This window comes from Caenorhabditis remanei, chromosome II (assembly GCF_010183535.1).
Source record: "Caenorhabditis remanei strain PX506 chromosome II, whole genome shotgun sequence".
Classification (NCBI taxonomy): Eukaryota; Metazoa; Nematoda; class Chromadorea; order Rhabditida; family Rhabditidae; genus Caenorhabditis; species Caenorhabditis remanei.
In genome coordinates this window covers 13,733,590-13,754,328 of record NC_071329.1, presented here as the reverse complement: position 1 = coordinate 13,754,328, position 20,739 = coordinate 13,733,590, and the positions used below count along the sequence as shown (strand labels likewise).

The window sequence follows — 20,739 nt, the reverse complement described above, 5'->3', positions numbered from 1 at the left end:
TTGAACCATGTAGAGCAACTCAAAAAAAGGACTAATTGTAAGGAAAAGATTATCATAATTATCACACTTATAAAAAATTTTGCTCACTCTAGCTTTTTCCCGTTGATGTCATAGAAAATGTTCGACAATTGAGGAGAACTTTAATATTTGAATAGCTGCTAAACCAAGAAGAACTCATTAAGCAATTTTGTTTAGTTATATATTTAGAAAGAACAATATCCACAACTCGACCATATTTGATGTTAATACAACAGAGCTGTCTAGATTAAAACAGTTTTTTGGAAGTTCTAACAACACTTTTGCAACAATGTTGAAAACAAGAACGTGTAGTTTTCGCAAAGTTTCAATGATCCCACCGATGTTTTAAGTTGTAGTTGATCTGCTCAGTTAAAATTGTTTTGCTTAATAATACTATAAAAGCATATCAAATTGTGTGGAAAGGCATGTTCTTCATCCCTAGTGTTGAATAATGTACACTCTCCTGGCTCTCTTGGCTGTCGTTTTGGTCCCAGCGTTGGCTCAGATGCCAGGGTCTCCCGATCATCTTGGCTTTCCATCTCAGCAGACTACCTGCAGAGTGAGAACTATTAGAAGTGAGTTTAAAATCTGAAATTACTTTCATATCAATTTATTCTTATTTCAGGATCTAACAACAACATGTGCCCAACTGGCTATACCGTCGTCTCAAATGGTGAATGCTGTCCCAGCCAACAAGTCAATTCAACTGGAACTACTTGTGTTGATAAGAGAAATGCCAACGGAGTAAACGAGTGTCTTGGATGGAGAACTTATTGCGACAACATCTTTTACAAAAACTTTATGACTGAAAACTGCCCAAAAACTTGTGGATTCTGTAAGTTTTTCAATTGGTTTTGTATATTCACAATCCCATATCTATAGGTAACACAGCTACCATGAGACCAGGAGTTTCTTCCACTATTCGTCCTGGAATGACAACTACCCGTCCATGGACTAACAACTGTACTGATAAACTTGCCACCGGTGGATTCAATGAGTGCCTTGGATGGAGAAGATTCTGCAGAAACGTGTCTTACAGAGAGTTCATGACTGAAAACTGCGCTCGCACCTGTGGATTCTGTGAGTTTTCTGATTGTATTCATCTGATTTCTAACTCTTCCGATTCCAGGTTCTTCTTCCACAATGCGTCCAGGTCTTACTTCTACTACTCGCCGAGGAACACTCACTTCTACTAGCCGTTCAGTAACTCTATCAAACACTTGTACCGATAAATTGAATGCAAGTGGAAGCAACGCTTGTGCTGTCTGGAGATCCTACTGTAACGATATCTTCTATAAGGATTTCATGACCGAGAACTGCCCACAAACTTGCGGATTTTGTTAGTTATAACATTTATTTCTAGAACAAAACGACAATGTACTCATTTCCAGGCACTCCATTTTCTGGATCTTCCTCTACCCTCCGTCCAGGAATGTCATCAACAGTTCGCCCGGGAATGACATCTCGCCCAGGATCCTGTATCGATAGCCGTTCTGATTGCCCATCCAACAGAAATCTCTGTAACAACTATTCATTCAGAGAGCAAATGAGAATCCAATGCCCAAGAACTTGTGGATTCTGCCAATAAGTTGCTTTCACTCTCCCATTTGGCGTAGATCGCTAGAATCTGTATATTGACAAATGTCTTTAAAAATAAATAATCCTTCGTGCAATAATCTACATGTTGATAGTACATTGATAATTGACAGCTAGGCAAAAAGAACTAGAAATAAGTTTATTCAGAGATTCTAAAATAGATAAAAGAATGATGATACAAATACAATCAAAAAAAGGTATCAATAAAAAATTATGAAATTGTGTAAGGAAAGAAAATCATTTAACAGGGAAAAAGTAAAGGAGATACTTATTGGAAATCATCAAATCTACAATAGCTACTCTAAACTAATACTATGCCTAGTTGTATTGTCAAGTGAGCAGGATTACTGTAACTAACTATGTATTAATCTATATCTAGAACTAATAAACAATGTAGGATAATTGTGGTGTTATTTTTGTAATGAAGTTGTTTGCTGGGGTCAGACGGAAAACAATGAAATACTGAAGACCGGATGTTGATAATCTTTGAGAATCGGGTTGTAGACATCGGGCGACTGGGAGATGAATCCTGAAAAATGTTGGTTCTGATGTACATAAAACGTTTCCAAATAACTTCAACATCAAAAATAAAGCCGTTTGTTTCCAATTCAATCTTATAAAAATACCTGTAATTCTTAGATTTAATTAATCTTTTTTTGAGTTCCAAATAATTTCTTCTCTTCGCAATCTTTTTCATTGTTTTTGTTCACTTGCACGTTTTCCTTATCGTCTTCTTTTCCGTTAACCTCAATGTTCTCCTTTCCCTGAAAATACTCCTCCAGTTCCTCCTCAATGCTCCCATTGTTGTAGATTGGCCCAGTGACCACAGCCACTGGCCATTGTTCCCGATTCGTTGTCTCAGTTTGACCATCATTTTTCAGAATTTCTGGAAGCGATACAAATTTGCGCTGCTGCTTCTTGCGGGCGCCTCTCTTGCGTCTTTTCATATTTCTTCTTTTCTTCTCTTCATGAATCGCTTTCACAGAGGATTTCATCGCTGAAAATGCATAAACTGTCAAAGATGAAGTGAGGAATGAGAAAAAATACTTGAAGCGTCCAAAAAAGCGATTCAGTAACTTTTATGTAACAACTACAGTTTCTTCTACGGACACTCCCTAGAGAGTTATTATTAGTCCTTTTAAGGGGGCAGCCCAAAAATCACTCTATTTCTCTATTTTGCACTGAAATGGGACAATTCGAGGGAGAAATTACTTTGCCGGTATTAACTTGCTAGGGGGCGTCCGTACAACGCCTGACAAAAAATGAAGGAGAAGAATGGACCGTGTTCCTTCCTCATTCTTCGACACGCCCACTGATGTACTCGTACGCTGCGTACTGACCGAATAAGTTATGGATAATGAAGGAAGAGAGACATTAGAGAAACGAGAGAGATAGAATATCGACCCGGGAGATGTCTGGCTGTCAATAGTGTATCGACAGGGATTAGAATATAGCGTATGAGAGAGTGAGAAACCGACGAAAAAGGCATTGAAGACTAGAATTCTTTTAAATTTGAAAATTTTTATCACTAGAAATAACAAAACGAAAAAAAAACAGTTTTAAAAGGGTTACTGTAGCAGAGACTCCATGTTGTAGTTGCCTCGATCTCAATATATTTGAACAGAATTGTATTTTGTTGAATCTTCAATATCTGAAATTAAAAAATTAGAATCTTTATTCTTGAAAGAATCCCAACCTTGAGACAAAACAAGAAGACTCAGAATAAATGCTGCAAAACTCAGAATGACAACAATCACGTTATGAAATGCCATTCGACGAATTTGGCTGAAAATTGAAACATCGAAACCAAGATCTAGTGAATTGAAACCAACGTTTCATTAATATATTCCGGTAGATACAACATGAATATCGCTTTCTCTTCCAGCCAAAACGATATCTCGTCGAGTATGTTAATTGGTTCTTCTTCTGTGATTTCTGGCGCCTCATTTCGCTGAGTTTCTATCATTTTGATGGATAAATTCAAGGAGAAAATGATAGACGCAGTGTTGGAATTTACAGTTATAAAATGCCTCAAGGGTCACGTTAAAAATTCAGAACATAAAAATTGATTGCACGAAGGATTATTTATTTTTGAGACATTTGTCAATATACAGATTCTAGCGATCTACGCCAAATGGGAGAGTGAATGAAAATTATTGGCAGAATCCACAAGTTCTTGGGCATTGGATTCTCATTTGCTCTCTGAATGAATTGTTATTGCAAAGATTTCTGTTGAGTGCGCAATCAGAACGGCTATCGATACAGGATCCTGGGCGGATTGTTGATGACATTCCTGGGCGGAGGGTAGGATAAGATCCAGTGGATGGAATACCTGAAAGAAGAAAAATATAGAAGTCAGCATATCGAATGAAAACTTACAAAATCCGCAAGTTTGTGGGCAGTTGTCAGTCATAAAGTCCTTGTAGAACAAGTTGTTACAGTAAGCTCTCCATCCTGGGCAAGCATTGATTCCATTGGCATTTGGTCTATCAGTACAGTTGTTTGGTGAGGTCCATGGACGGGTAGTTGTCATTCCGGGGCGGAGAGTGGAAGTGACTCCTGGTCGCATGGTAGATGCACCTGCAAATAGAGAATGAGTCATAGTGCTCTTGGCAATCAAAGCTTACACAATCCACAGGTTTGAGCGCAGTTGTGAGTCATGAATTCCTTGTAGAACATGTTGTTACAATAGCTTCTCCATCCAAGGCACTCATTGAATCCACCGGTGGCAAGTTTATCAGTACAGTTGTTAGTCCATGGACGGGTAGTTGTCATTCCAGGGCGGATAGTAGAAGAAACTCCTGGTCTCATTGTAGCTGTGTTGCCTATAGACGTGGGAATGAGTAGAACCGAAAAACAGTTGAATAACTTACAGAATCCACAAGTTTGTGGACAGTTTTCAGTCATAAAGTTCTTGTAAAAGATGTTGTCGCAATAAGTTCTCCATCCAAGACACTCATTGACTCCGTTGGCACTTCTCTTATCAACACAAGTAGTTCCAGTTGAATTGACTTGTTGGCTGGGACAGCACTCACCATTCGAGATGACGGTATGCCCCGGTGGACACACGTTGTTAATAGATCCTAAAATTGAAAAAAGTGGTTCGAAAAAAAGGCACTTCAATTTTTAAAACTAACTTCCAATTGTTCTACCACGACAGGTTGTTTGGGAGGTTTGGGGGCCAAATCGGTCCGGGAACCCCGGCATTTGAGCCAAAGCAGACACAGAAAGGAAAGCTAAGAAAGCCAGAAGAGTGTACATTATTCAACACAAGGGATGAAGAACATGCCTTTTCAGTCGAATTCATTTTCTTTTATAGGACATTTCCAGGAAAACAAAACATTGGATCATCAGATTTTTACAACTAAAAATATCATTCATTGAAACTATTATGCTCTTGTTTTCAACATTGTTGCAAAAGTGTTTATATGAGATTTGATGCATTTCAGACTTTAGAGAGGTTTCCCCCTCGCAACTCTCAAAAAATCAAACCTCCCAAGTTCGCCCTATTTGGTTCACCGCCTGTCCAAACAAACCTCTTCTTTCCATTTCATCAAACATCGGTGATGACATCAATTAAAGATCGAAAAACTGAAAAATGGTGAGAAACCCGTGCATTGTCTTGTTTAATTAGCTGTTTTGTGCCGCTCGGTACTGCCGACGAACTCCCAAATTGGTTACAGTAACCGACCTATAAAAGCGAAACAGTTCAATCGAGAGGCATATACTTCACCTTCCCTGATTGAATATGTACAAGTTCTTGACCCTCTTCGCTGCTCTTTCCACCGCTATCGTGGCTCAACAGACAACTTGTAGAGCTCAAACTCTTGGACGTAAGTTATTCAGTCTATCCAGTATTTTTTATTCCCATTCAATTATTTCAGCAGCCATCGGAGGACTCTGTCCAACCGGTTACACCGTTATAAGCAACGGTGAATGCTGTTCATCTTCTCAAGTAACATCATCAGCATCTACCTGCGCTGACAAGACAAATGCCAACGGAGTCAACGAGTGTCCAGGGTTGAAGAGCTACTGTAACAACAGTGCCTACAAAAGTTTGATGACTGTTCAATGCCCAAAGACTTGCGGATTCTGTTAGTTCCTACCGTATCAAACTGAAAATTATCTTTCCGTTTCCAGGCACTCCATCATCTTCATGCGTTGACTTGACCAACCCAAATACCGGCCGCTCCGAGTGCGCAGCCAACCAGAACCTCTGTAACAACAGTCTCTACAAGGAAACAATGAAGACTCAATGCCCAAAGACTTGCGGATATTGCAAGTAATTTCGTCTTCTGTGTAGATTATTAGACTTGTTTAAAGAATAAAGATTCAGTCGGAATATTCAGTCCTTCGAAAACAAAACAGTGTCAGAATCTACAGTACCGTATTTAGTTGAAAATGGCCAACTTTGTGAGTGTGAGACGGGCTTCCTGATGGTATCACAATATCGATTGTTTATGGCTCTTTTTTGTACGATCACTCCTTAGCAAGTTACATATCGACAAAGTAATTTCTCCTTCAAATTGACTAATTTCAGCTCATAGTGTTTATTGAGCTGTTCCCTTAAAAGGAGCATAACTCTCTAGGGAGTGTCCGTACAAAAAAGTTGTCAACTACAAAAATAAAGCTCTACCTTTGTTTTGTACGATTTATACATAACTTGCTTTGTGGGACAATCAGGTGACACCGAAATACCTTCTCAAAGTTGGACAATTATAACTGAAAAATGTCAAACTGTATATCTTGCTTCACGGTACTGTACTTGTTTCTCATTGTGCCAATTTCCCTCCAATACCCCTCGAAATCACAATTTTCAATACAAAAATCTTCATTCTTATCAAAGAAAAATGGCAAAGAAAATACACGAATTCCTGTAAAGCAGGAATCGAAACTTCTCAAAAAATTAATCTTGATTGGCAAAGCGAGAGGGTTACTCGTCCTTCTTTTCCTCCTTCTTCTCTCCTTCTCCTTCCTTCTTCTCTTCTTTTTTCTCATCCTTCTTGTCCGGCTCTTCTTCTTTTGTTCCCTTTGTCTTCTTCTGAAAATAAAAGATTTTCTAGAATTCCCTGGTTCCTAGATAACAAACCTTCTTAATGGAATTCCAATCGCTTTCGACATCATTCATTGTCTGATAAGCCTTCCTATCGACCTTCAGACCTGCAGCAATCGCTTCTTCTTTCTTCGTCAGCGGGATTGTTTTTGGAACATTCGCTCCCTTTAAAAAAACTATTTTAGAGGAAAATAGCTGCGCGCAGCAAAAATTGAGAAAATTCAATATCGGTAACTGTGCGCTGCTACCAATCTGGTTGTTTCTAGTTCTAATCGAAAGCTCAATCCGTTTTCAGGTGAATCGGTAAGTAAGGTAAGTTAGATTTCGAAGAATTGGAAACAATCAGAGGCGAGTGATTGACAAAACCGCATAATACATGATTTTCGATAACAATTTCTGACTATTTACTTTGACCAATTTCAATCAATTCATCCATTTCTGATGCCATCTGCTAAAATTGGCATGTTCAGTCGAACACTCTTTTAATTTCGCCGAAAACTCTGACTTATCGTTCGCAATCCGACTTTTTTCAAAAAAATTATCTAAGTAAAAAAAAAGGTTAAATCTTTTGTTTTGAGAGAATTTAGCTAAATCTCGAAATACTTTCTCATTTTTTCTGAAAAAAATTCGGAAAACGTTTAATTTTATCAGTCTTGCATAACATTTCGAACGTTTGTCTCAAAATATTTAACTGGAGCCAATAAAAACGGAAATTCAGTCACGTTTATCATTTTCGAGTCAAAAAAGAGTGGATGGTGCACATTTTTCACTGGAACTTTGTTAATTCTGCCGTAGTTCACGTTCAGGAATAGTCAGAGGAGTACTTTGATCACTAAATTAGCTCTTTTTGTGTACTAATAGAACAATTTGCCAAAAAACAGTAACTTCAACTTAATTTTTTCGTTTTATTCGTATCTATTAGTACTGCATTTTGAGCTATTTTGAGTTTCTACAGTATTGACAGAACAACATGGTGAAAAACGTAAGAAATGATCGAGAGTGGAGAAAGTGCCTAAATGGTTGAAAAAAGGGAAGAGAGAACGATGGAATGGAAGTTTTAGGTTATTTCGGCCCCTCTTCTTAAATCAGATATTCCAAAAGGGCCCAAGGAGCGAAGAATAGCAGAAAATCTGCTGGAATTATGTAATATTTAGAGGGAATATTCTAAAATAAGACCTAGAATAGAAGGGAACCGCTGTTAAAAATTGAAAAATCGTGCGCTGGTATTATCAAAATAAAAAAGTTCCGACATTTTTTCTTACGACAAAATGCAGACTCAGTACAAAATTACTACTGTGTCTGCATTCTGACGTGAAAAAAAATGTCGGAACTTTTTTATTTCGACAATAGCTTACTGGTAGGCCGCCCACAGACGTGCTTCTTTTGCCTGGCAGCGGTCGGCAGATAGCTTACCGCTCTCCTATCGCGCTTTACCTAATGATTATTTTTTAAATAGAGAATTTTCAATCAAGATCGAATTAAAAGCGCAAACATTCACAAAAAGTTGTCGCCGCATTCTTCTCAAGACTTTCTGAGAGTGAATGAATCTACTTACAGTTCGTGGGTGAAAGTCGTCCGGAACTCCATTTCCTCTCTTCTCACTCGCTTCGAATCGTCTTCTCTTAAACTGGTTCTTTTAGTGGAATACAACAATTTAAACCTCACTTTGGGTTGTGGTGAATCCGTCGAGTGCTCTACATCTTCCAGCGGGCAGGGCTAAAATTGATGATGTAATCAGCCATACAGATACTTAACTAATTGACAAATTCAGAGACAGACTCCTAGGCCCCTGATTTTGTGCTCTATGTCTTTGAGCCCACTAATTTCTCATGTTTTCAATTACAAAAGAGTTCTGAACATGTTGATTCTTTGATAACGAACACTCACTCTCTTCTTGAATTCTGGGCTCGTCGAGAAGTTGGGTGAGTTGCCCAAAAAATATACGTTCCCTCCAGCTGTCACGTTGTATTGTGAACCTCGCTCATTTGTTGTGACTCGTTTCTTTTCCGTTTCGATGTCTACCGTTCTTTGCACGGGTTTCTTTCTTGACCACGACGATCCCATTGTCTAAAAAATCGGATGTCGATGGGATAAAGTTTTTATTGTTAATTTCTGTCTATCCTTATGACAAAAGAAGTCAATATCTACTTTTGACCGTATTCCGTTTTGTATTCAAAATGATTACCTTAGATTTTATCACTTATTCAAATGACGTGATAATGTTCATACTGACTTTCATCATTTTTTCAGTGTATTACGTATTATCTACACGTGAGTTTTCATATGTTTTGGAGTAGTGTGTCAACTCACGAGAAAATTCTTTTTTCACTTTAACCGAGATAATTCTCGGCCCAGCACGGCCGGCCCGGCCCGTTTTGAAACATTTTTTGCAAAAAATTGAAATTTTGAATTTTTTTGAAAAAATACAGTTTTCGATTAAAAATTCAAAATGCAATCAAAATGTGAATATGTATGATAAATTAAGCACTTTTACTCTACATTTTCGGATAATTTCAAAAAAACCAGATCAGTGTAGGATTACTGTAGCTACCGTAACCCAAAAAATGAAAAAGGGTTCCACACAGAACGAAGGGAGACCAAAGTGGGGTGATAACAACCTCGACCCCTCAGTATGACACCCAAAAAAATTAGGCCGGTTACTGTAGGATTACGCTACCATAACCCTAAAGGGGTACTGTAGGTACAGTAACCCGAAAATTAGGAAAAGAGGTTCAAACTGAAAGTACTGAACACATACTTTGGCAGTACCACCCTTGGCACCTTAAGACAGAACTCCAAAAAAAATTAGAGCCCGTTTGGCCGCAGTATTCCGAAATTTCCAGAAGTTTCCAAAATGTCTCAGAAACTTCTAGAAACTTCCAAATACATCTGGAAACATTCAGAAAGTTCTAGAAATTCATAGAAATTTCCAACCTTCTCCGGAGCCTTCCAGAAAATTCGAGAAAATTCCGGAGGTTTACAGAGCATCCTGAAGTTTCTAGATTTTTCCAGAATTTTCTAGAAACTTTCGGAAACTTCCAGAGAGGGAGGAATTCAAATCTTCCGAAAACTTCCAGAAAATGTAAATTTTGGTGGGAATTCAAACTTTCGAGAACCGCAAAAATCCCAATGACGGCTTAATAACCGGTGAGTAGCATTGTTGCGGAACATTACAGAAGTTGTGTTAGAGATGGAATTTTGAGAAAATATTCCAGTAGTATATGTTCAACGCAGTATAACATGATTCCAAGAAGAGATACAAAAAGTTTTCAACTGAAAAAATATACAAATGAAATATTTCATCAGTTGAAGAAAAGTTCGTAACTGAGATTCCATTCGTGATACAGTACTGGCCATTTAGAATGCGACATTCGCATTTTTTAGTTGAAAATGGTCAATTTGAGAGTGTGTTACGGTATCACTGATTGTTCCACAAAATAAATTGTGTATAAATCACAGAGATCAAAAGTAAAGATTCATTTTTGTAGTTGACAACTTTTTTATACGGGCACTCACTACAGATTTACACATCGCAAAAGTAATTTCACCCTCAAATTGTCTCATTTCAGTGGAAAATAAAGTGATTTTTGAGCTGGTCCCTTAAAATGTCCATTATTATTTTTCACTGAAATTTCCGAGAATTCGTATTTTTCGAGTTGACTCGTTGAAGTCAATAATAGAGTGTGTAATCAAATGAAAATATTCAACACAATGAGCCAAAAAAGTTGAAACTGTTCTATTGTGTGTCAAAAATAACTAAATTCAGACCTAGAAAATACAAAGTTACGTTTTTCAAAATTGGGTATAAATATCTGAAAATGGTCACGAATCGCATTTAAATCGCATCTAACCGGGACTGAAAATTGAGTCAATCTCACTGGAAATTAGTCAAAACTTGCTGATAATGACTCAAAATTGGCAATCCCGATTAAATTATTGAACATCGTTATTTTTCTACTCAAAGTCAATCAAAATTCGCTCAAACTGACCCGATTTCTCACACTTCTAGGGATGACTCTTCCAGGGATGTGCGGAAATAAAAATTTCGGATATTTCGGTAATTTCGGTAATTTTCCGAATTATTCTTTTTGGAAATTCTGGAAATTTCGGAAATTCGGTTTCTCAATTTTTTCATTGTCAAAGTCAATAAATATGCAGTAAAAACTAAAAATTTTGTAAATTTTGACTAAGGTGTGACGTTTTTGATTCAGCGAAAATTCCAATTTTTATCATCATGAGAATGAATGAAATTTCGGAAAAAAGTTTTCCGAAAAATTTCTCAGAAATCGAAAATTACCGAATGTTCAGAAAAACCGAAAACATTTCCGAAACAAGTCGGAAATTTCGGAATTTCCGATTTCCGTTCCGCACATCCCTGTTGGCTTTCCCGAACTACAGTACCACCGTAGTTCGGGATCTCACTAGAGTTACTCTACTCGATATTTACTCATTCATAATAATCCTATATATCTACCAACCAACCATTTTATATTCATCTCTTATCCTACCGTAACCCTAAGTCCGAGGATACGGATAAAGGTTGAGCTAACTGAAGGGTCATTGGAGCGTACCCTTCACGGAGAGCCACACTTTACATGGAAGTTTCAAATAAAAATGATACTTTCAACAAAATTTTCAGATAAATGCAGAATTGTAAGATTTCAGCCCACTTTGAGCCAATTCTGGTTGCGAAAAAAGCGTGTTTCGAAAATTTCTTTTTCATTTTCTATCGATATATTTAGTAGATCAAAAGGGGCGGAGTCGAATTCTCAATAATTATTTTTACTGAGACCCCTAGAGGTATCAACCATGTAAGAGGGAAAACGGATTGAACTAATTTGAGGAATGTTTGGATTATTAACAACTAGACAGAGAATCTAGATCACAGGACTTTAAGGTTGTGTTTCGAATGAAAAGATGATATACAATACCATAAGCATAGAACTACCGTATCCCTATACTCTGAGATTGACATGGCAACATCTTATTTTTCACCCGTTTCCCACCGATTTCTCTCATTTTCTTACCTGGGTGAGTCAACGAAATGTAGAGGACGGAGATGGTAGACAAGGAAAAAAAGAGGAAAACTATTTTGTGAAACTAAAAGAAAAAGGTGATTCACAATTGAAGTTTAACTCATTGGATGACGTGGTAAAGATGCGAAAACAAAACCGCCCTTGAGTTCACGCGAACGTGAAAAATTTTATTTTTTTCTATAAAATTTAGCAAATTTCACGTTTTTTTGCCACGTGAAATTTCTTTTTTTCCAAGTTTTCGGTAACTTTCAATTTTTTATCCTTGTTTCGACCGCTTTCTACTGGACAAGAAAATATTTAAAATTCTGGATTGAGAGCGCGGTCTCGTCAGCAGTAGACTCTCTCCAGATAAAAAAATTTGCGTTTAAGACTAATTTTTAACGAAAAATCTCAAAAATCGGTTAATTCCCAGTGAACTTACGATCCGCTTCTTTGTCGTCACATTCTGCCGATGTTGTCCGGGACTTGCGGCGAATCTGAAAATTCAGGCGGAGAAGTATATAGAGTATTTCTTCAACTAACCGCATTAAAACTGAGCAATCGCCGATCAAGAGCACTTGAAGACGCATTCCTGGAAATAGATACATTATTTGAGAGTATTGAGAGAAGGAGGAGACAAAACGATTCAATAAAAGCGAAAAGAAAATTATGAAAAAGTTTCAAAAAGGGAGGCATTTTGCTAAGCAACGCTAAAACGAAGAATGCCGATTTTTAAGTAATTTTTCGATATATTTAACGACGATCGTTGTTTTAATGAGAATAATTGAGAAATATATTATCCGGAGACAAATTTTTGTTAAAGTCATTAATACATTGGCCACCGATCCCATTCATCAATATCTCCCTCCATTAATTCCTCGTAATAATCATCATCGTCGGAATCATCCTCTTCATACCATTCGTCATCTCCCGGTGGCAGGCTGCGTGTTCCTCATCCTTCGTTCTCAACTCGTTTTCAAGATCACAAATTGTTTGAACAGAGTACTCTGCACGCTCTCTTTTAACTTTTTCGAAATCGACCTTCGCTTGCGCGGCAAGTTCTTCTGGAAATAATAGATTATATGTCTTTCAGATTCTCTAATTCACCTTGAACAGCAATCTTCTCTCTCAACTCTGCGATGACACCTTCTTGCTCCTTTACTCCTTTAACTGCGTTTGAAGATCTTGAATGGTGCCGGATAATGTCTCGAGCTTCTCAGAATCGGCTTTCTTTTGTTGTGTTGGTTGCTCTGAAAATGAACTTTCATTATAACTTAAAGGAGGACTGAAGTCTTATTTTTTATTTCAGATTTTGATATTTCAAAAAATTCTGAGCAACTTTTATAATAGAAGCATACGCTAAAAATCGCTCTAAACACTCTAAATTCCCGTTTTCCCGGCTCAAAAGGAGCCTTCGTGGAAGAGTTTTCCCACGCGAATTTTCTCCACCGTGTAGTCCTCTCGGACAAAATTATTTCTCAATTCCTCGCATTTTTCAACAAAATTTCGTTGTTTTTTTTCAATTTATATCGAAAACAAAGAAGAGAAACACGAAATTTTATTGAAAATTATGTGTCTTCTCAATAATTCAGAACGGAATAGGAACGAATTCGAACTGTTTGACAGCAAGATTTTATATGTATCACATAGAAAGACATCTAGAAACTCACCCAGCTCAATAATATCCAACGTCAGCCTCTCAATATTGACTTCCGCTTCTTTCAACTTGTTTTGCATATTCAGAACTGTTCGAACATTCATCTCGTTTTCTTCTTTCAATTGTTCACTTTCCTTTAAAATTCGTTCCATTTCGTCGGTTTGCTGCTGCAGTTTTGTTTTACACTCACGCAGCTCTTGTTTCAACGAATCTGAAAAATGCATTTCATTGAAAGTGAAACACATACAATGCTAGATGTAACGCTAGAAATAAATTTTTGGTCCGTCAAAGTTTCAATGTTATTTCACCAGAAAACGCGTCAAAGGCACGCCAGGATTCAATTAAAAAAAAATAATTGAGTGTCTAGCGTACCTTTGGCGTTTTAGAGACAGAATTTGACTTTGGCAAACTCTGGAAATCCGGTTTTTGACCCAATTCAACCGATTTTTAACGATTTTCGCAAACTAAGTACCTAAATGCACAAGCTCTCCTGTCTTTTTCTTTGAAAAGAAGCTAAGAATTCAAAAAATAAAATAAATTTTCAAGAATTATCATTTCCGACTGTTGCTCGCAGTACTCACCAACACCCTCCAACTGGCTCTTGAGCTGCTCAATCTCGTCCTGATGAGACTGAATTTCCTCCTCGAACTGATGACTATCATCCAGAAATTGTTTCCGAAGAGTGTTAATAATAGACACATTTTCTGCATTCTCCTTTTTGAGCTTCTCGAAATCATCGAGTTCGAGATTTTCTGAAAAAAAGGAAAATTAGTGATGCAATTGGATTTCAGAGAACAAACGTTTCGCTGGAACGTTTTCTTCTATCAACCCATTCATCTCGGCATCGTTTGCGTCATCATTTCGTTCGGAATTCCTTTCTTCGTGCATCTCGAAATCTGGAGGGCTCGGCGGTTCTGCATTTGCTGTAAATAAAGAAAAAAAACGTTTAAAATATCAATTGATTTCTTCAAATCAAGTTTTCATCGAAGAAATTACGAAAAGGAATCAAAACACAAACTTTTTGGATACGAAGAGAGAGAGTGCGGCGCAATGAGAGACGCAGACAGTCTCTCATTTGAATAATTAAAGGTGCACACTGTTTTTCACACAAAAGAACAAATTTTAAACATAACAAAGCGAAATTCAAGGTAAATGACAGTTTTTCAGCATAAAACTCGAAGATATTCATTACTTACGTGTCTGTTTATCAAATTTGCTATTTACATAATTTACATCATCGGAATTTTTCAGTTTCGCTTTCAGATCAGCAATATCTTCCAATCGTTCTGCATTCTCCCGATTGAGGTTCTCTATTTCTACAAGCTTTTGCGAAGTGAGAGATTCTGTAATGTGATGCTACGTACCATACTTGTCAAGGGTCAGGTACTTGGCGCCAAAGTTCAAATTCGAATTTTTGATTTTTTTTTCGCGAAAAAGTCAAATTTTCAATTATCATTCAGAATTACAGGAAAATCTGAAAAATGATCAGAATTGTTCGAATTTTCGATGAAAAATTGAAAAAATTTCGAAAAAAAATTGATTCAATTTTTGAAGTTGGACAATTATAACTGAAAAATATCAAACTGTATATCTTGCTGCACGGTACTGTACTTGTTTCTCATTGTGCCAATTTCCCTCCAATACCCCTCGAAAACACAATTTTCAACACAAAAATCTTCATTCTTATCAAAGAAAAATGGCAAGGAAAATACACGAATTCCTGTAAAGCAGGAATCGAAACTTCTCAAAAAATTAATCTTGATTGGCAAAGCGAGAGGGTTACTCGTCCTTCTTTTCCTCCTTCTTCTCTCCTTCTCCTTCCTTCTTCTCTTCTTTTTTCTCATCCTTCTTGTCCGGCTCTTCTTCTTTTGTTCCCTTTGTCTTCTTCTGAAAATATAAGATTTTCTAGAATTCCCTTCTAGATAACAAACCTTCTTAATGGAATCCCAATCGCTTTCGACATCATTCATTGTCTGATAAGCCTTCTTATCGACCTTCAGACCTGCAGCAATTGCTTCTTCTTTCTTCGTCAGCGGAATTGTTTTTGGGACATTCGCTCCCTTCTCCTCCACCTTTTCCGGCTTTTTCTCCTTCTTTGATTCCTCCTTCTTCTCTTTTTCTTCTTCTTTCTTCTCCACATTCTCCTCTTTCTTCTCCTCCGGCTTCACTGACTTCCCCGACTTCTCAACCTTCTTCTTACTCTCTTCTTTCTTCTTCTCATCATCCTTCTTCCCCTCTTCCTCTTTCTTATCCTTCTCATCTGAATCCTTCTTCTTCTTCTTTCCTCCATCCCCTTCTTCTTCCTTCTTTCCATCTTCCTTCTCATTAGAATCCTTCTTCTTCTCATCCTCCTTCTTCTCATCTTCCTTCTTTTCACCCTCCTTCGCCTCGTCTTCTTTCGATTTCCCGTTTTCTGGCTTCACCTCATCTGGTTTTTTCATCAGGGAACTCGGAACGGCAGCGCCATCAGCAGCGTGTACATCTGTCGTGGTAGTTGTCCCGAACCCAGACAATGGAACGTCTCCACGTACTTTCGCCGTTTCTTTTACTTTCTTCTTCTTTGAACAAACTTGGACCATGACTGAAAAGAAACAGACATTGACTCTCTTGATTCATTTTCAAACTAACAAATGGTCATCGCCATGTAGAGAAGCACCAACACACCAACCGCCATGGTATTTTTTAGTAAAATTCGGCTGAACTGAAAGTTGATTTCTTTTGAAGGAGGTCGAGGAGACCTTTCTGAAAACTCACAAATATCAAACTTTAGGCCAGTTGTGTGGGAAGTGCTTAGAAGCTGTTTATAATTGAAGCGTCGATTCGACGAGAGTTGTTGGGAATAACTAATTTTGTCGATTGATTGATTTGGACTGATAATGAGAAAGGGGCGGAGCTTAGTAAACTAGAATAATTTGGGGCTACCAGAACAGCCACGTGTTTTATCTTTCAATTGATTCTGAAAAGATAAGAAAATTCTTCTGAATACAGAATAGTTTTACCGTAACCCTGCTCCATTATTTCAGTTTACGTTGTTGCCTTTACAAGAAGATATGTTTTTAGAAAAACTGTTTGTTTTTAACATTTGACTCAAATTTGGTTAGCGGCTGATCTTGCTTTTTCATACTGCAAAAATGGCTCCACGACATTTCGCAACTGCGACATTTCGCAACCACGACTTTTTGCAACCATACAACTAGCATAGTTTAACCTAGTTTTGTCAGAAACGGGTCGGATAACTTTTTCTTGTATTTAATTGTTTTCAAATATGTTCCCAGGACCTTTGGTACACTTAACATTTTCAACGGACTCAAATATTTAAATGTGGTGTGGTTGCGAAACGTCGTATTTGTGAAACATACGTGACTTACGAAATGCCGCGGAGCCAGTTTCATACTGTAAAAATGCAGCTCGATCCTTTCAAAACCCAAATAAGCCCAATTCATCTCTCCTTTAATCTTTGACTTTCACACATCTGTCTAAACAGAAAAAACAAATAGCGAACTTTAATCCACATATTTCAAAAATGAAAATACGCCTATAAAAGAGAACACAAGCTTTCACTCGATCATTTTTTTGAGAATGACCGGATTCCTGTTTCTAATTCTTTCAATCATCGTCTCTACTAACGCTCAATTCTCTTATTGTGAAGCATTTGCACAAATAGGAGGTTAGTTAAGTGAAATACCATAATCAGAATTAAGTTCAGAAGTCACTGCCCTCTATGAATGCCCACCTGGCTACGTCGCAACCTCAATCGGCATGTGCTGTGATGAAAAAAACGTACTATATACGATTTGTGCGGACAAAGTGAACAGCGAAGGAGTGAACGAGTGCACTGGACTAACGGATTACTGTAACCACAGCTTGTTCAAAAACACTATGATTGCGAACTGTGCTAAGACTTGTGGATTCTGTACGTGAAGTTTTGAAAGTTAACTGAGTTGAAAATAAAGAAGTTTCATTTAAATTGGTTATCAATGAGTGAAAGAATTGTTTGTTGATACTCGAAACACCCGATCATTGTCCCCACTTGATTGAAATATGGACTCCCGTAGAGGCTTATTGTTCAACACCAATATCACAGCTGACCTGAAACCAATAATAATTATTATTCTCAACGTAAAAAAAAACAAGATTTGATTACCCAACAGTAAAAGTATCAAACGCCAAAAATTGAGCAGCGAAAAGGTAGTCAGAGGTTCTACACGGGATGCATACAAGATAATAAAGCTGAAAACAAATATTATTTGAGTAATCAACAATGTTGTGTCGCCGAACCTGTGTCGCCGCAACCAGAAGAAAAGTGAACGATATGAAAATGTTAGTGAAGCAAAGAGACCTTTCAGCAGACTTCACACGGTCTCGGAGGAGAATTAGTTTGTATAAAGTGATGGAAGTGCAGATGACAGTAAATCCAAGAGCAGTGAGAATGTAGATGGATTGGAACAAGGAGGCAGTCGCCTGGAAGAAAATAACGTTGGTTTCGTAGGATGACTACTATCACAATCATCAGTTATTATTATTATCATTATAAAGTGATGATATGAACCGAGACTGACTAGGGAATATCATGGAGCTAGTATGGAGATATGGGACGTGACCTATATCATTGGAAAGCTGAAAACACCCATATTCCAAATATATATTCAGTTGTTGCCCTTGAGGCCTGGTATTTGAGAAAAATGGGGTCAAAGTTTAGACCGTTCCCACAAAAAATGTGAAAAATATCGGCAGTGGTGTGGCCGTTCAATAAACAAACTATTTGAATATTTTGAAAAAAAATCGAAATCCATTTCCAAGAAAAAAACGAAGTTCAAAAAACTTGGTGGCAGGCCGGAATTGTACCAAAAAGTTGTTGTGCCTTGACCACCTCTGCTACTTTTTTCGCACATCACGAGAGTACAGACTTTTTAGGGGTCGCAACTTTGACCCCATTTTTCTCGAATATCAAGTCTCGAGGACAAAAACTGAATGTATATTTGAAATCAGCATGATTTCAGCTTTCCAATGATAGAGGTCACGCCCTATAGCTCCACGGTGACTTGGGGGCCTTCCCTAGTTAGTATAAATTTCTTACCCAAGTAACTGCTCTAACATAAATTACAGCGAATCCTCCATATGACGGAACAAAATAATATCTCGGGGACAACAATAGATTCCATGTACCTCCAAGAGGCAATAGAAATATCAAAACAATTGATATAGGTGTCAGTCTTGCCCAAATCTGCAATCTCATCGAAACTCTTCGCTCAAGTTCAAAATCCAACTCACTCCAGTATAAGAAGTCGGCATCAAAACACAAGTCATTCGATTCAAAACCATGATTATCTGAGCTACTGATTTCGCGAATCTTGCATGAATCAGCACGTAGTAATAGATTTTTGGAATCATTGAAGGCATCCAAAAGTATGGTCCAACTATTGGACATAATGGGGAGACGTAGAGGATGAGACGACCGAAACATACATCCCAGACTATCAAAATAATACTCTGCAACAAAAAAAAACTGAAATTTTCAGACAGTGCTTCAAAAAACCAACTCACCGCAACAGAATCCAATCCAAAAATAGTGAAAAACGAGCTATTCTTGAAATAATCTCTTCTAGTAACCAAAATTGATCGAAGTATAAAAAGATGTAATACACATCCGGGTACTAGATACGAAATTGTTCCAAGGTATTTCAAAATTTCCAGAGTAGAATTATAAGAATAATCGCAATCAAATGGCATAGGACCAGAATAGTTAGATGTCATTTTTTAAGAATAAAAAAGGAAAAATAAATCAGAATAAATATCTTAATGTGACACCAAAAAACCAGTGTGGCAGGTGGGTTTAAAAAACGAAGTAAATGTTGTTCATGGAGATATCCAGATGACGAAAATGAGAGGGAGAGAATGAAATTCAATTCAAAAAGATAATTGTTTCTTGATATGAATATGAATAGGAAGTTAGATTATGTACGTGTCGATTGATACAATTGTAGGCTTCATTCAAATTATTATGGGTTTGTTTCAGATTGTTGTCTGGATAAGATCAAATAACCAAAATGTTTCTCTCGAATATTCGCGGAGTATAATTAGTGGATATTAGATTCGTTTCGTTTTCAACTAGACTTCTTATGTACATTAATGGCAAATAGAAGTGATTCATTACAATTTGTTTATAGTTTTTCTAGAAAAAAATGTGATAAAATTATATAGGGAAACAAGTTCTAAAGTGACATGATTATCAGGTGAGTGAATTTTCTTGTAGGTAAAATCTTATTTTAGCTCGGGCAATCGGCTCCAGTGCAGACCGTACGTCTCATGTGGCACAACAGCAATGTCTTTATGTAAACTTCATACCAAGCTGTGCGGAAGAAAATTTTTTTAAAAACGAAGTCGGAAGTTGGAAGTTTATATTGAAAATGACGAATTTGAGAAAAAAAATTCTAGTCATCAAAAGAAAAAAAAACTAATTTCGGCGTTGTTTTCATACAAAGTTTCATCAAAAACCACCAAAATTCAGCCGAAATTCTGTCGAAAATTCGAAAATTGACTTCACACGTAAGTAGGAAGTGCCAAAAACATTTTTCAACGGAAGACGGAAGCCAGACGTCGGAAGTAAATTTTCTAAAAAGGAAGACGGAAGTAAAATTTTCCAAACGGAAGTCGGAAGAAGGAAATCGGAAGTGGATAAAAGAACGAAAGTCGAAAGACGGAAGTCGAAGAAAGGAATTCCACACTGCTCTGCTTCTGACATTTGATCTTCTTTTTAACGTCTGCATCGATTTCAGAATTTCACGAGAGTTCGGATGATGTTAGTTCATAACCCTCATAATCGACTGTTTTCAAGGTATCCATTATTTTATTTTATCTGAAATTAAAATAGGAACACTTGTTGCTTCTTTTTATGGAACTGCGCCTTCTTTGACACCCGGAATTCAATTAAGCATACTCCTTCCTTCTAATACTTCACATAGATCTATAATAGTAATTAAATTCGAGTTCATTGAATTTGTAGTTCAAAAAATGATTTTCAGTTTTCCTAACGTCACTTTTCTCTGATTCATGCGATTCTCTTGTCATTTGATCTGTCTGATGGATACGATAGTAATTTCTGGTTGTCGTTACAGGTGAAATTTAATTGCTCCTCATAAACTGATCTTTGTTCAAGAACAAACACCCCATTCCCAGAATCTCAGCATTATAATTTTGCTGCCTGCAATTCGTGCAATTTTGAAAATTCTCAGAACTCAAACCGGTTTGAACCTAAAATTACCCCTCAAAATGATCATCTCATTCTCCTCTATTTCACAACTATTTTCAACACCAACCATGACTCTGCTGCATATAATCAAATTGGCATGCGTGTTATTGGTGTTTGATTACAATCGACTCTTTCCAAGTATCTACTTGCT

General features: G+C 37.2%; 9 protein-coding genes across 9 annotated transcripts; 2 read left to right on the top strand and 7 right to left on the bottom strand.

The window, feature by feature from the left end:
• Positions 1-469: 469 nt before the first annotated feature.
• GCK72_006742 (uncharacterized protein) lies at positions 470-1,606 on the top strand (the record flags this gene model as incomplete). The annotated part of the gene is made up of 5 exons (XM_003109862.2): positions 470-593; positions 644-853; positions 901-1,098; positions 1,148-1,357; positions 1,410-1,606. 5 exons carry the CDS (start codon positions 470-472, stop codon positions 1,604-1,606), a joined length of 939 nt encoding a protein of 312 aa, XP_003109910.2.
• Positions 1,607-2,255: 649 nt separating this feature from the next.
• On the bottom strand, positions 2,256-2,609 carry GCK72_006741 (uncharacterized protein; the record flags this gene model as incomplete). Its single annotated transcript, XM_003109859.2, has 1 exon — positions 2,256-2,609. One exon carries the CDS (start codon positions 2,607-2,609, stop codon positions 2,256-2,258), a length of 354 nt encoding a protein of 117 aa, XP_003109907.2.
• A 612-nt stretch (positions 2,610-3,221) lies between these two features.
• On the bottom strand, positions 3,222-3,580 carry GCK72_006740 (uncharacterized protein; the record flags this gene model as incomplete). Its single annotated transcript, XM_053725773.1, has 3 exons — positions 3,222-3,265; positions 3,311-3,399; positions 3,447-3,580. The coding sequence occupies 3 exons, from the start codon at positions 3,578-3,580 to the stop codon at positions 3,222-3,224; spliced, it is 267 nt and encodes an 88-aa protein (XP_053589967.1).
• Positions 3,581-3,767: 187 nt separating this feature from the next.
• Positions 3,768-4,875, bottom strand: GCK72_006739 (uncharacterized protein; the record flags this gene model as incomplete). The annotated part of the gene is made up of 5 exons (XM_003110174.2): positions 3,768-3,946; positions 3,994-4,194; positions 4,242-4,439; positions 4,488-4,697; positions 4,752-4,875. The coding sequence occupies 5 exons, from the start codon at positions 4,873-4,875 to the stop codon at positions 3,768-3,770; spliced, it is 912 nt and encodes a 303-aa protein (XP_003110222.2).
• A 487-nt stretch (positions 4,876-5,362) lies between these two features.
• Positions 5,363-5,900, top strand: GCK72_006738 (uncharacterized protein; the record flags this gene model as incomplete). Its single annotated transcript, XM_003109904.2, has 3 exons — positions 5,363-5,447; positions 5,499-5,708; positions 5,755-5,900. The coding sequence occupies 3 exons, from the start codon at positions 5,363-5,365 to the stop codon at positions 5,898-5,900; spliced, it is 441 nt and encodes a 146-aa protein (XP_003109952.2).
• Positions 5,901-6,547: 647 nt separating this feature from the next.
• On the bottom strand, positions 6,548-8,731 carry GCK72_006737 (uncharacterized protein; the record flags this gene model as incomplete). Its single annotated transcript, XM_003110041.2, has 5 exons — positions 6,548-6,655; positions 6,704-6,832; positions 8,223-8,288; positions 8,333-8,383; positions 8,555-8,731. 5 exons carry the CDS (start codon positions 8,729-8,731, stop codon positions 6,548-6,550), a joined length of 531 nt encoding a protein of 176 aa, XP_003110089.2.
• A 3,342-nt stretch (positions 8,732-12,073) lies between these two features.
• Positions 12,074-14,227, bottom strand: GCK72_006736 (uncharacterized protein; the record flags this gene model as incomplete). The annotated part of the gene is made up of 7 exons (XM_053725772.1): positions 12,074-12,179; positions 12,226-12,274; positions 12,600-12,746; positions 12,790-12,897; positions 13,353-13,550; positions 13,921-14,091; positions 14,140-14,227. The coding sequence occupies 7 exons, from the start codon at positions 14,225-14,227 to the stop codon at positions 12,074-12,076; spliced, it is 867 nt and encodes a 288-aa protein (XP_053589966.1).
• Positions 14,228-15,118: 891 nt separating this feature from the next.
• Positions 15,119-16,013, bottom strand: GCK72_006735 (uncharacterized protein; the record flags this gene model as incomplete). Its single annotated transcript, XM_053725771.1, has 3 exons — positions 15,119-15,226; positions 15,271-15,920; positions 15,968-16,013. 3 exons carry the CDS (start codon positions 16,011-16,013, stop codon positions 15,119-15,121), a joined length of 804 nt encoding a protein of 267 aa, XP_053589965.1.
• Positions 16,014-17,479: 1,466 nt separating this feature from the next.
• On the bottom strand, positions 17,480-19,093 carry GCK72_006734 (uncharacterized protein; the record flags this gene model as incomplete). The annotated part of the gene is made up of 5 exons (XM_053725770.1): positions 17,480-17,569; positions 17,618-17,800; positions 18,417-18,563; positions 18,611-18,829; positions 18,884-19,093. The coding sequence occupies 5 exons, from the start codon at positions 19,091-19,093 to the stop codon at positions 17,480-17,482; spliced, it is 849 nt and encodes a 282-aa protein (XP_053589964.1).
• Between the last annotated feature and the right edge of the window lie 1,646 nt (positions 19,094-20,739).